The sequence below is a fragment of the Nomascus leucogenys genome, chromosome 10 (genome assembly GCF_006542625.1).
Source record: "Nomascus leucogenys isolate Asia chromosome 10, Asia_NLE_v1, whole genome shotgun sequence".
In the NCBI taxonomy this organism is placed as follows: domain Eukaryota; kingdom Metazoa; phylum Chordata; class Mammalia; order Primates; family Hylobatidae; genus Nomascus; species Nomascus leucogenys.
The window spans coordinates 3,913,093-3,927,012 of NC_044390.1; the positions used below are offsets into that span (position 1 = coordinate 3,913,093).

Consider the following 13,920-nt stretch of genomic DNA (forward strand, 5'->3'; position numbering starts at 1 on the left):
TGAATATATCTGATATAAAAATATTTTCAGGTATAATTAATAAACTTAACACAAACCTAAATAGAAAAAAAGTAAAGCTAACTTCATAACAAATTAAGGCTTTACTAAGCAAGAGAAATTATTTCCATTGAATTTTAAGCAAATTTATTTGATTATATGTTTTATACATGACATATTATGCTTTATGTCCTATTGTATTATAAATTTATAATTTTAAAAATAAACAAATTGCATAGTATGTGTATAACATATTCTATAATAATTTATAATAATTATTTAAATAACTAGATAATTTTGTCTATATATAGTAAACATATGAGTATATCATCAAACATTTAATATTAAAAATATATGCAGTCAAAATTTTAAATTTCTCCCTGAAGAAATAGCTCAATTCACATTTAAAACAGTTAATGTAGGAGATTATTTTAGAACCTCTTATCGTACAAGAAAGCAAAAGAAGTTACCAAATACCATCTAATTCCTGTAACCAGAACAGAAAGACTATCATGAAGGATTTCAAACGGCAAAGGGTGGGATATTTACAGTATCAAAAAATACGTGTAATGGATTAAAACTACGAACATATGCAAACCCTATGTGTTTACTACTGCTAAAAATAAAACAAGCAAACTAACAACACTTCACATTTGAGTAATAGTAAATAACCAAATTACTACATTGAAAAGGTGAAAATGAATGCAAGGATCAAGATCTCTCTTTTCTGTCCAAAATATTCCTTAGGAAACTTTCTTTTCTCTGTAGAGGTTTTCCACCTAATAATGACAAAGGCAGGACAGACTTGGATAATCTGTACATCGAGTTTGTAAGCAACAAACACGAATGGCTGCTAAAACCCCTAAAATACAGATCAATGGTGAATATGAAAATGGGTGGATCTGACTGAAGCTACAGCCAAGAGGGCAGAATTGCAGAGTGGAGAATGCAAGACACAAGCAAACGAGTCATTGTGTCTCAGTTCTGACATTTCAAAATAACTTTGTGTTACCACACCTTCAAATCTATATTTGTTCAAAATCATTAGTTTTCCTTAGGAAATTATAATTAAAACACAAGGCAAGAGGAGTGACACCATTAATATGGTGGAATACATGATTCTGGCCAACATACCTCCACAGAAACATCAATTTTTACTACCATACATGAACAGAAATAATTCTTTGAGAATCCAGGAGTCCAGTGGAGATATTCCAGCACTCTGTTTGAATAGGAAATTGAATAATATGTTATTGAAGAAGGTAAAAATAACAGTTAATTTGCATGCATCCTCTCTTCCCCAAGGGGCACTGCTTGTGGGGTCAAGAGAGGCCCTACAGCCTGCAACTCTTCCCACAGGGGAAATTGAGAACAGATTGAGCACCCTGCTTACTCAGTCTCAGGGGAAATTGCCCAGGATACCCACTCCATCCATGCCCCACCCAGATCACTGAAGGCAATGGCATGACTGAATAGTTTGGAGGGGCTACGAGCAGTAGAAGATGCAAGAGCTCACAGCAACCAACACACAGGTCTCAAAAACAGGCTGCAGATCTCGCTAATTGACTTGCAAAAGTTACCAAAAAACCCATGCATAAATCAAATGGAATGCCTCCCTTGCAGCCCCTAGAACTGGCTGGCATGGTCCTCAGCAATCTGCGTGCTCTCCAAAGATGAGCCCCATGAGACTTTGCAGACAATGAACGTGAGCCCTACAAAGTGCACACCCAAATCCCGGAGACAGCACACAGATATCAGCAGCCAGCTCAACTCTGCCAGATTGAGAGAGGGCACACAACTCTATAAAACTTAGGGCACTGGCCTGGGAAGATAAACAGGAGACACCCAGCACCTGGCTTGACTTTGTAGGTTGAAAACAAACAAATAAACAAACAAACAAGAAATAAAATTAAGATTGTACCCACAAAAGGTAACAAGAAAACTGAGGCAAATTATTCCTAAAAATGCTTCAGATATACTCCACAATCTCTAGCTAGTTTGGCTGGTGAAGGTGTTTCTCTTGTCTTTACTAACTGGCTGAGAAAAATGCTTTATTGAATGCAAAGACAACAAAACCAGAATTTTAAAAAGATGAAGAAACAAGAAAACATAACACCATCAAAGAAAAAAAAAATGTCAGTGGCTGACCCTAAAGAAATGGAGATGTATAAATTACATGATACAAATTTCAAAACAATCATCTTTAAGAAACTCAGTTAGTTACAAGAGAATACACATAGACAATTCAATGTTATCAGAAAAACAATTTATGAACATTATGGAAATTTAAATAAAAAATAGAAACAATGAACAAGAACACAATGAACTGAAGAATACAATGATTGGACTAAAAAATTGATAAACAGCTTTAATATTCAACTTGACTTAGCAGCAGAATCAGCAAACTTGAAAAATCTTTATTTAAAATTACTCACTCAGAAGAGAGAAATGAAAAAACAGAATGAAAAAGGCCTACATGGTTGAAAATAAACAATGGGGAAAATACAGTCTCTTCAATAAATTTTCTCGTGGAAACTGGATATCCACAGGCAGAAGAAAAAAATTAAGCCCTCATCTTCACACCCAGGTGAAGAGATTAACCCTGAATTGTTTCAGAAAAAAATATTGCCTTCCCTGAGAAAATTGCCATGCAAGACTGTGCTGATTTTCCTCAGGACTCACCCACACTACCCCTCATGTTTCTAGACCTAAATCTAGATTTACATCCTGCAGAACACTAAATGTGTAGTGCAAAGTGTGTCCCATGAGGAGATGTTCTATACTTCAAAGCAACTACTGAATGTTTCTAATTTATACACATAGAAATCTGCGGGAACATATATGGGACTGGATATCAAGGGAGTGCCACAGTGGTGAAAGGAACATAAAGTTGAGTCAGGCCAGATTTATTAATGTGGGCCCACTAAAAAGAGATTCTGCATTTACCATTGCATCTTAGGGAGTTAGAAATGATTCTAATAGTTTGTCTGGTTGGTTGGCTGAAACAGGGAACAAAAGTTGGCCCACAGTAAATGAGCTCAAAATGCCAGACCAATCTTGGTTTACTGTGTAATAAAGAATTCAACAGATTAGAGAGATTGTAATATTAGAAAGAATTTATCATTTAAGAACTACTCACACACAGTGGAGGGGTCCAGAAGATATACCTTCTAACAATATTGTGAGAAATAAATTTGAGTAGAGCCCCAGTATCCTTGAAAAGTTCTGTGATTGTTCTTCTCAGTACGGTAGAACTTACATTGGGAACTGCTGCCACTAAATTGATAAACCTAAATGTAATGGGAATAATTGTGTCCCTGAGTGACAGGGGCTTCAGCTGTTGTCATTGTTAATGTGGTGAATTTATTTTTATTTATTTATTTTTTTAAGTTTCAATAGTTTTTGGGAAACAGGTGGGTTTTGTTGCATGTGTAAGTTCTTTAGTGGTGATTTTTGAGATTTTTGAGCACCCATCACCTGAGCAGTGTACACTGTACCCAATGTGTAGTCTTTTATCCCTCATCCCCTCCCATTGTTACCCCTGGGTCCCCAGAGTCCACTATATCCTTCTTATGCCTTTACATCCTCATAGCAGAGCTCCCACTTATGAGAACATACAATGATGGTTTTCCATTCCTGAGTTATTTCACTTAGAATAATGGTCTCCAACTGCCTCCAGCTTGCTGCAAATGCCATTATTTTGTTCCTTTTTATGGCTGAAGTATTCCATGGTGTGTGTGTGTGTGTGTGTGTGTATGTGTGTTTGTATATATATGTATATATACACACATATACATGTTTTTTATATGTTTGTTGGCCATTTGTTATCTTCTTTAGAGAATTGTCTAAAGTCAAAAGGGGAATTGGATTTGGAGGGAACAATTTTATGGCTATTTTTCGGTATAATCATCAGGTGAATACAGTGTCTGTTCGGCCAGTGTTACTTTAATCCATTACCTGTAGCCAGGAAGGGAGACGTTTATCACAGAGATAGGCACCAACCTGGAATGCTTTCCTCAAAGGTGATTAACTGTAGTGTGAGCCCTAAATTTCACTGCAGTTTGGTCCTGATTTGGCACAAGATATGCTTTATCCACTGATGTGAAATGATCAGGCGTTTTTTTTGGATGATTTTGCTGCTGAAAGACACAATACCCTCTAATCTAAGGCATCCTCTCCAAATCCCACTGAGGCACAGCAGCGACACCAGGGAGGGGTCAGGGAGCTTCCTGAGAGAGATTTGCCTCCTGAACCCTGGGCAGATCCTCCCCACCTTGGGATCTCTGTGAACCTCTGGGGTCTCCTATTCAATCAGGACCAAGTTGTGAGGCGGGATTCCTCCCAGGCTACAGTCTCCCCTCTCCCCCTTTCAATTTCATCAAGACAGATCAGAGGTTTGCAGGTGGGAGTCATGGCGTCTCCTCCCACAGCCCCTGGCTGTGCAGATGGATGAGGCCACAGTTCCTGGATGGAGTAAATCTACTGGGAGCCTGGGTTCTCCATCACGAGGTTGTCCCGTCAGCAGCCCCACAGGAAGGGGAACTGCCCTCTCTGGGAGCCTGGCTTTCATTTCCCCAAGGCTGGGGCTGGGGAAGGCACCAGGCTCTCTTCAGATACTTCATACAGAAATGGCATCTCCCTGACCCTTTTCTGTGATTTGCCTCATCTGTCCTCATCTCATCAAGGGTCAGGACATAGGAGCCGATAGACCCAGCACCTTTCTGAGTCTGTCCTGTCCAAGTGAGGCTGACTGGGGGCTTCTTCTTCTTCTCGGAGCTTCCCCTTCCCTCCTTCAGCCCGTCCATCAGCACAGCATTGCGGGATCCTTACCATGGCATCCAGCCCTGGGGATGCTTCAGGAAAGCTGCAGGTCCATGCTGCAGGACAGGCTCAGATCAGCAGAGACGCATCGCTGTGAAATTCAAGTTGAGCTGCAATTGGCAAAGAGAAAAAAAGGAGAAATAAAGAAATGCTGACTCTTCTTTTGTCTTTGGAGTATGGTTTTATTTCTTCCAGTTTCCTTCTTAGACTTCTCTTCTTTTTTTTCTTCCTATTTTTTAATAGTGTTCAGGTCCCCCTCCCTTAAAAGTAACCTCTGAGTCATTCCTGCCTCCTCGGCTTCCCTCCCACCCCCAGCCCCGCTTCCTGGGGCATTCCCCTGCATCTCAGTCTGCCTTCAAGGTTTTGGGAACAAGTACTTGTCTTGAGCTCTGATTTGGGGGTGGGATAGGGAGTTAATTTTTTCTGAATTGCTCACCTTCATCCCTGCCTGCATGACCTTGGGCAGCAAGTCCCATCTCTGAGCCTCGGTTTCCTCATTTGGAGCTTGTTGTCATGAACCCCTGTCCTGTGTGTTTTGCGGGCCAGTGGTGTCCAGGTCATGGGAGGGCCTCAGTCATGGTACATTTCCAGACCGGGCTAAGACTTGAGGGGTTGAAACGTGAGTGGATCCTGGTGTTGGACTGCACAGTCACGGTGAGTGACTTATGTGCTCAACAGCCCACATCTGCTGCTAACACTGGGAAAACCTACTTATAATGTGTCTGAAATATGTAGCCACGGTCCTACGAAGAAAATGAGAAATGAAACTTCCTGTCATAGGCAGGAAACCTTCAGAAGCAGAAGAGGTCAGAGCCGAGTGGCTGCTGGTGACTCGCAAAGTCTGGGGGTCACTAAGGGGGAGGTTTCTGCCTCTGTATGAGACAGAGGAGAACCCCAGGGCCCTCACAGACAGGGAGGGGTCATGGCTTTGGATGAAAGTGGGAGGTTGTGGCTCCTCATCCCCTGTGTTTGTGGATGGCACTGGGATATCTCTGCTCATTGACTCAGGTCCATGGTCAGCCCTGAGCCGCCTCCTCCATGTGTGTGAAACAGATTCACTGCAGCGTTGTCACACATGGGCGTCTGTCCCAGGTGCAAGTCTGAGGCTCACATTGGACCCTCCCCTGCCGGTTACAGCCCTGAGCGGACTCATGTGGCACTGGCAGGTGGAACCATCTCCCCTTTTCCAGCCTTAACTCCCAGCACAGCCCTGGTGGAAACCCTCTCTAGAAGATGAGGCATGTGGGAAGCATGTGTCCAAAAATGACAAGAAGAAGGAATTATCCTAATGATCAAAAGTGCTATGATGGGCCGGGCACCATGGCTCATGCCTGCAGTCCCAGCACTTCGGAAGGTCAAGGTGGGCGGGTCACTTGGGCCCAGGAGTTCGAGACCAGCCTGGGCAACATGGCAAAACCTCATCTCTACAAAAAATACAAAAATTAGCTGGATGTGGTGTCATGAATAATGGCCTCCAGCTCATCCAACTTGCTGCAAAACTCAATCCCTTGTACAACAGTTGCAAAAAATTGAAAATATCTAAGAATATACTTAACCAAGGAGGTGAAATATCTCTACAAGAAGAAGAAAATGCTGCTGAAAGAAATCGTAGATGACACAGCAAAATAGAAATATATCCCATGCTCATGGATTGGAAGAATCAATATTGTGAAAATGATCATGCTTCCCAAATCAATATTTAGATTCAATGCAATTCCCATCAAAATATCAACATCATTTTTTTCACAGAATTAGAAAAAAAAATCCTAAAATTCAGATGGAACCAAAAAGAGGATGAATACCAAAGCAATCTTAAGCAAAAAGACAAATGTAAATTTAATAAACATATCCTAGGCCGAATTGTGGGGGTTCGTTTTTGTTTTTGCTTTTGTTTTTGTTTTTGTTTTTGTGTGAGACAGAGTCTTGCTCTGTCACTCAGGCTGGAGTGCAGTGGCACAATCTCTGCTCACTGCAACCTCTGTCTCCCAGGTTCAAGCAAGTCTCCTGTCTCAGCCTCCCGAGTAGCTGGGATTACAGGTGCTTGACACCATGCCTGGCTAATTTTTGTATTTTTAGTAAAGACGGGGTTTTACCATGTTGACCAGGCTAGTCTCAAACTCCTGACCTCAAGTGATCTGCCTGTCTTGGCTTCCCAAAGTGCTGGGATTACAGGCATGAGCCACCATGCCCGGCCTGAATTGTGGGTTTTTAAATGTTATTTTTAGATTATATAATTTTCAACTCATTAAAAAAATACAAGGAAGTCTGGCCTGGAAACAAAAAGAAATCCTAAAATTATTTATTTGTAAAAATGCAAATTATTTCCAATGGATTTGCATGCTCACTGGGACTGGACCTTCCAACAGCAAATTCAACACCAGGAGATACTAAAGAAATGCCTTCAGAAATTCATGCTGAAGACTTCTATGTTAATCCAAATTATTAAAGACAAAGGCAAACGACCTGTTGGCAGCTTGTCTCACACATTAAACCCAGCATGTCAGGCTTCATCTTGAGGAACAGGGAGGGATTGGCAGTAGACGCCTTAACCATTACATGTACTTTCCCTTCTACATCTTTTCCCTTATGCTTTATTTAATAAAATTCAGGACATAGGCACGGGCAAAGATTTCATGATGAAATCACCAAAAGCAATTGCAACAAAAGCTAAAATTGACAAACGGGTTCAAATTAAACTAAAGAGCATCTGCACAGCAAGAGAAACCATTATCAGAGCGAACAGACAAGCTACAGAATGGGAGACAATTTTTGCAATCTTTCCATCTGACAAAGGTCTAACATCCAGAATCCACAAGGAACTTAAGCAAATTTACAAGAATAAAACAACCTCATTAATAAGTGGGCAAAAGGCACGAACAGACACTTCTCAAAAGAAGACATTCATGTGGCCAACAAACAGATGAAAAAAAGCTCCACATCACTGGTCATTAGAGAAATGCAAGTCAAAACCTCAGTGGGATACCATCCTACACCAGTCTGACTGGCGATTATCAAAAAGTCAAGGAGAAACAGATGCTGGTGAAGTTGCAGAGAAATAGAAATGCTTTTACACTGTTAGTGGGAATGTAATTAGTTTAACCATTGTGGAAGATGCTGTGGTAATTCCTCAAAGATCTAGAACCAGAAATACAATTTGACCCAGCAATCCCTGGGTATATACCCAAAGGAATATAAATCATTCTATTACAAAGACACATGCATGCATATGTTTTTTGCAACACTACTCATAATAGCAAAGACCTGAAATCAACCCAAATGCCCATCAACGATAGACTGGATAAAGAAAATGTGATACATATACACCATGGAATACTATGCACCCATAAAAAGGAACAAGATCATGTCCTTGGCAGGGACATGGACAGACCTGGAAACCATTATCCTCAGCAAACCAATGCAGAAACAGAAAACCAAACACTGCATGTTCTCACAAGTGGGAGCTGAACAATGAGATCACATGGACACAGGGAGGGGGACAGCACACACTGTGGACTGTTGGAGGAGGGCAGGTTGGGACAGGGAGAGGGTTAGGAACAATAGCTAATGCATGCTGGGCTTAATACCTAGGTGATGGGTTGACAGGTGCAGCAAATCACCATGGCACACGTTTACCTGTGTAACAAACCTGCAGATCCTGCACATGTACTCCAGAACTTAAAATAACAATAAAATTTTTAAAAAATATTCACAAATCTCGATACAGAGTGAAAGGGAAAGGAAGATATTTCCAGAGCCACAATTTAAAAAAACATTTTATTGTTTTCACACTCAGTGAAAGCAATTCTAAATGATGTAATTTAATTGGAAGATTAAAGAATCCAAAACATAAAATGTGATATCTTTGAGGGAGAAAAAATGGGAAAAACCACACACTAACACACATACACACCCATGCACATGCACCCTCATAGATACACACGTGGGTGAGTACTCAGAATAGAAAAAACACATACTGAAACGCACACACATATGTGAACATGCATCCTCACAGATACACACATGGGTGAGTACTCAGAATAGAAAAACCACATACTGAAACGCACACACACATACATGAACACGCACCCTCATAGATACACACGTGGGTGAGTCCTCAGAGCTCAGCTAATGTGTAATTAGAACCCGTTTTCTCTACAGGGAGAGGAGAAATGGATCCTTTTTCAAAAATACAGAACTGCTTGTGTAACTTGGCAATTGTGAATAGTGCTGCCATGAGCTTAGAAGTATGGACGTCTCTTCTGTGGCCGATTTCATTTCTTCTGGGTATACACCCAGCAGTGGGCTTGCTGGATTATATGGTGGGTGCACGTTTAGTTTTTTGAGGAGCTTGCATACTGTTTTCTAAAATGGCTGTGTTAATTTACATGTCCACCAATGGTGTGTAAGGATTTTCTTTTCTCCCCATGCTCACCACCACTGATGTGTCACCATTCTGATAACAGGCAATCTAACAGCTGTGAGGTGATATCTCACTGCAAAATTTCACTTTTCACACATATATGTGCATACATGTGTGTACATATATACATACACATATATATGTACACATGTATGCACATATGTACATATGTACGTACAGATGTATACATATGAATACATACATTTGTGTATCTATATATGCATACACTTACATACATATAAACTTTAAGGAGCTATAACCTCACATCTGTTAGGATGGTTACTGTGAAAAAGAGGAGAGTAGCAAGTGTTGGTGGGAAGGTAGAAAAAACAGAACCCTGCACTCTGCTAGTGGTAATATAAATGAGTACAATGACCAAAAAATACTACAGATGTTTTTCAGAAGTTAATGATCAGAGCTACCCTATGTTTCAACAATTTCACTGCTGGGTGTGTATCTAAAGGAAATGGAATCAGTACGTTGAAGAGATGCCCGCCCTCCCATGTTCATGACAGCTTTAGCCACCATAACCAAGACATGGAACCCGGCCAAGTGTCCATCAGCAGGCGAATGGATACAGAAAATGAAGTGCTCAGTATATACACAGCGAAAAACTATTGCGCCTTCTAGAAGAAGGAAATTGTTTCATTTATGACAACATGGATGAGCCTAGAGGACATCACGCTACGTGGAATAAAGAAGGCACCGGAAGACACCTGCTGCCTGATCTCACTTATGTGTGGATTGCCCCAGTTCAACTCGTGGAAGTAGAGAGTAGAAGGTGGTTCCCGGGAGCTGGGCTGGGGTGGAATTGGAGAGCTGCATCAAAGGATACCGCGTTTGTTAGACAGGAGGAGTAAGTGTAGTGGATCTGTTGTACAATACGGTGACTACAGTTGCTGACAATGGATTGTATATGCGAAAATTGGTAAGAAAGTAGATTTTAAATGTTTTCTTAACAGAAAGATAACTATGTGATGTTACAGATGTTAATTAGCTTGACCTAGCGATTTCACAGGGTATATTAAAATACCATGTTGCACACCCTAAATATGTAGAATTTTAAATTGCCAAATAAAATAAAACATTAAAACAAAATTAAAAAAAATATTATTTTGAAACAGAAAAACTGTAGAGTTTAAAACATGCCTGTTATAGAATGGAAAATTCTATTTTATATGTGATGACTTTTTTTTTTTAATTTTTTGAGACAGAGTCTGGCTCTGTTGACCAGGCTGGAGTGCAGGGGTGGGATCTCAGCTCACTGCAGCCTCCACCTCCTGGGATCAAGTGATTCTCCTGCCTCTGCCTCCCAAGTAGCTGGGACTGCAGCGCACGCCACCATATCAGACTAATTTTTGTATTTTTAGTAGAGATGGGGTTTTGCCGTGTTGGCCAGGCTGGTCTTGAACTCCCAGCCTCAAGTGATCTGCCGCCTCTGCCTCCCTATGTGTTGAGATTACAAGCGTGAGCCACCGCACCCGGGCACATTGCCACTTTTTCTATTCTCAAGAAACATTTCTGATGCTCTGGGTATGTTTGTGTGTTTCATTCGTGTGTTAATATTTGTAAGAAATCACCAGTGAAGCTTCGTGAACTCGAGTTTATACCATGGGAACATTTTTATTACAGTCAGTGTTTGTCACACACACACACACACACACACACACACATCTGAAATGAGTCAGATTCTCTGATTACTCTTATGTTCATTACACAAACTCCAGTTTGGAATATTTCATCTGTTTAATCTGCAATTTCTAGTATATTGGCATAGGTTTGCCGCCTGTTCCGTTGTTAGTTTTTGAAAATGTGTGTGGGATCTGCAGGGCTGCCTGCTGGCTCACTCCCATATGGAAACGCGTGCCTGCTCTTTCTTTCTCTTCCTCATTGTAGTTAGAATTCATGAGTGTGATTCATGTTTTCAAGAATGAGCTTCACTGGCTTTGTTGAATTTTCAAGCTTTGGTTTTTCCTCATGAACAACTCCTCTTATTATTATTATTATTCCCTTTCTTACGCCTTCATTTGCAATAACTTGTTATTCTTCTAAATTTCTTTTTTCTCTTTTTCTTTTTTTTTTTTTAATATGAGGTGGAGTCTCCCTCTGTCGCCAGGCTGGAGAGCAGTGGTGCGATCTTGGCTCACTGAAATCTCTTGACTCCCTGGTTCAAGCGATTCTCCCGCCTCAGCCTCCCAAATAGCTGGGATTACGGGCACGCCCACCAACATGCCCAGCTAATTTTTGTATTTTTAGGAGAGACAGGGTTTCATCATGTTGGCCAGGATGGTCTCAATCTCCTGAACTCGTGATCTGCCTGCCTCGGCCTCCCAAAGTGCTGGAATTACAGGCGTGACCCACCGCGCCTGGCCCTAAATCTCTTATAGGAAAGCCAAGATCATTCATTTCCTACTTTTTTTCTTTTCTAATTCATTCATTCGTGGCTTGTAGTTTTCCAATTTCATCGTTTGATGTGTAATATTTACATTGTGATTCAGTTTAATGCACTTTCTGACTTAGTTTTCTCAGCTACTTCATTGATTATTGAGAAGTCTGTTGCTTTATTTCAAAAATGTAGAGATATTAGTTATTTATACTGCAGAATTGAGTGATGCCTAAAAGTTCCCAGAGTCTCCTGGCGTAGATCCAGGCTGGCTGCGGTCCAATGGTGTCCACTGGGGGCAGCTCCCATGCATTCCAGACTCCATGGAGTGTGGAGTCTGGGTCCCCCCTGGATTAGTGGATGGCCAGCGTGGCATAGATGCTGGGCTCAGCTGGAGGTTCCCCTTCCTGGGATGGAGGAGGCTCAGTTGCCTTCCATCTAAGGGTCAAGCTGTGCAGCTGGGCGTAGGTCACATCCTGGGGGGCTTCAGATGCAGCAGCCTGCAGGGGGGGAGAGTGAGAGGGAAGGAACGTGATGGGGGTGGGGGAGGCCTGGGGGCCTGGAGAGGAAAGCACTCACCTCAGTGTCCATCTGCCTGTCCTCTTCTGCCTGTGTGTCCTTTGTGTCCAGGAATTCCCCGGACAGTGGGGAGGGAGGGGAGGCCATTTCTCTCCTAGGTCTGGAGTGTTTCACCTGGGCATACGTCACTGCCTGGGGGTCTTCATCGTGTGGGCTCTGCTGGAGAGAGACAGTGGTGGGGGGTGTCCTTGAGTCCCCCTGACCCCCTGGAGTCAATTTTCCTCACTGTTCCCAGGGTGATCCAATTGCATCCCTTTCCTCATGGAATCTCAGGGACGCCCTAAGGCCGTGGAGGGTCTGGCCGCTCCCTCCCTGTGGTTCTGGCCTCAACTCCTTACTCTGACCTTGCCCATTTGGCTGCAGCCTCATGCTGCCTTCCTGCAAGAGCTCGCTGCTGCCTCGGGGCCTCTGCACGGCTGTTTCCGCTGCCTGCAGGGGCTTGTCCATTAGAAGATCGTGTGGCCCCCTCAGTCCAGGCTTCTCAGATGACAGCTGAGCAGACAGCCCTCCCCTTCCATTCAGACTGGCCCCACTGCCCCACACTCTCTGCCCTTTCCCTGGTTTATGTTCCTTACAGCACGTTGCACTGCTGGACACGGTGCATCTATTTGCATTTTGTCTCCCAGCACGAGGTGAGCTCAGGAGGCGGGGGCGGCTCTGCTCCCTGCTGTGTCTGCAGCTCCCACAGGGAGCCCAATCCACAGTGAGCTCCCTGGGAACACTCGCTGGATGAATGAATGAAGGGGAGCCCAGGGGACCGCGTGGTTCATTTATTCCTCATCCTCCTGAGGCCCGGGGAGCGCTCTAACAACCAGACGGCCAAACAGAGGACGAGGAGCAGGAAGGGGACCCGGGAGGCGGCCCACGAGGTCCCAGGACACCAGGAGAGAGTGAGGTCACAGCAGGCGGGAGGCAGCGTGTTGGACAAGGAGGGGCCCACCGTGACGATGCTGAGAGCCGGGGGAAGGACAGAGAAGTCCTGCAGGATTAGATCTGGCACCAGGAGGCCTTTGGTGCCCGGGACAGGGGCAGGGTCTCACCTGAGTGTCCAGCTCCACCCCGTCCTCAGGCTGTGTGTCCTTCACGGCAGCATCTGCTGGGGCAGAGCAAGGGGTTCGTCTCCTGGGAAGGTTCCCTGGGACCTCTCAGCCCCGCCAGCCCCTGCCCTGTTCCCAGATGGGGCCACTGAGATGCAGGGAGGGGCTGCGATGTCCCCGAGGTCCCACAGTGTGGGGTGAGATCATCTCACCCTGAGCCCCAGACCCTTTCCAGCCGATGCCCCTTTCCCCATTGCTACGGAAACTTCGGGGCCCCCGTCTCCCTCCTGGCTGGCACCTCCTCCTCTCACTCACAGAGGTTTTCTTCCTGGGCGTCGGCAGCTGGGCTGGCCCTGGGGGAGGCACGAGAGCTTTAGGGGCAGTGGATGGGCAGGGGCGGGTGGGAGTCTGGGCTCTCCGGGCAGAATTACCTCCTCTGCAGGCCTCTGTCTTTGGGCTCTGGCTCCACAGCCCCTGCAGGATGCTGGAAATCAGCTTTTCTCTGGGCTGAGGGAAGAAGGACAGAGCCTCAGCCCTGGGAACATTGGAGCCCCCTGCGCCCCACACGCAGCTCGAAGGTAAGGAAGGAAACCTGAAAACACTCCTGCCTCCGTGTTCCAAATGCCTCATGAGACAGACAGAGCCCGCAGGACACTTTACATTTGTAGATGGACAGAGCCCGC

At 43.9% G+C, this 13,920-nt stretch overlaps 1 protein-coding gene across 8 annotated transcripts in view; it reads right to left on the reverse strand.

The window, feature by feature from the left end:
• Positions 1-10,836: 10,836 nt before the first annotated feature.
• Positions 10,837-13,920, reverse strand: part of LILRB1 (leukocyte immunoglobulin like receptor B1) — a 44,297-nt gene continuing 41,213 nt past the window's right edge. For 4 of the 8 annotated variants that reach the window (XM_012500018.2, XM_012500020.2, XM_012500021.2 and 1 more), the window contains 5 exons: positions 13,669-13,744; positions 13,553-13,590; positions 13,241-13,293; positions 12,201-12,356; positions 10,837-12,121 (listed from right to left, as the gene is read on the reverse strand). In XM_012500018.2, coding sequence (XP_012355472.2) covers positions 11,975-12,121; positions 12,201-12,356; positions 13,241-13,293; positions 13,553-13,590; positions 13,669-13,744 — 470 coding nt within the window. In that variant the 3' untranslated portion in view covers positions 10,837-11,974. Of the gene's footprint in view, positions 12,122-12,200; positions 12,360-13,240; positions 13,297-13,552; positions 13,591-13,668; positions 13,745-13,920 lie in introns of all 8 variants that reach the window. The other 4 variants (XM_012500019.2, XM_012500017.2, XM_012500027.2 and 1 more) reach the window with 3 other exon arrangements.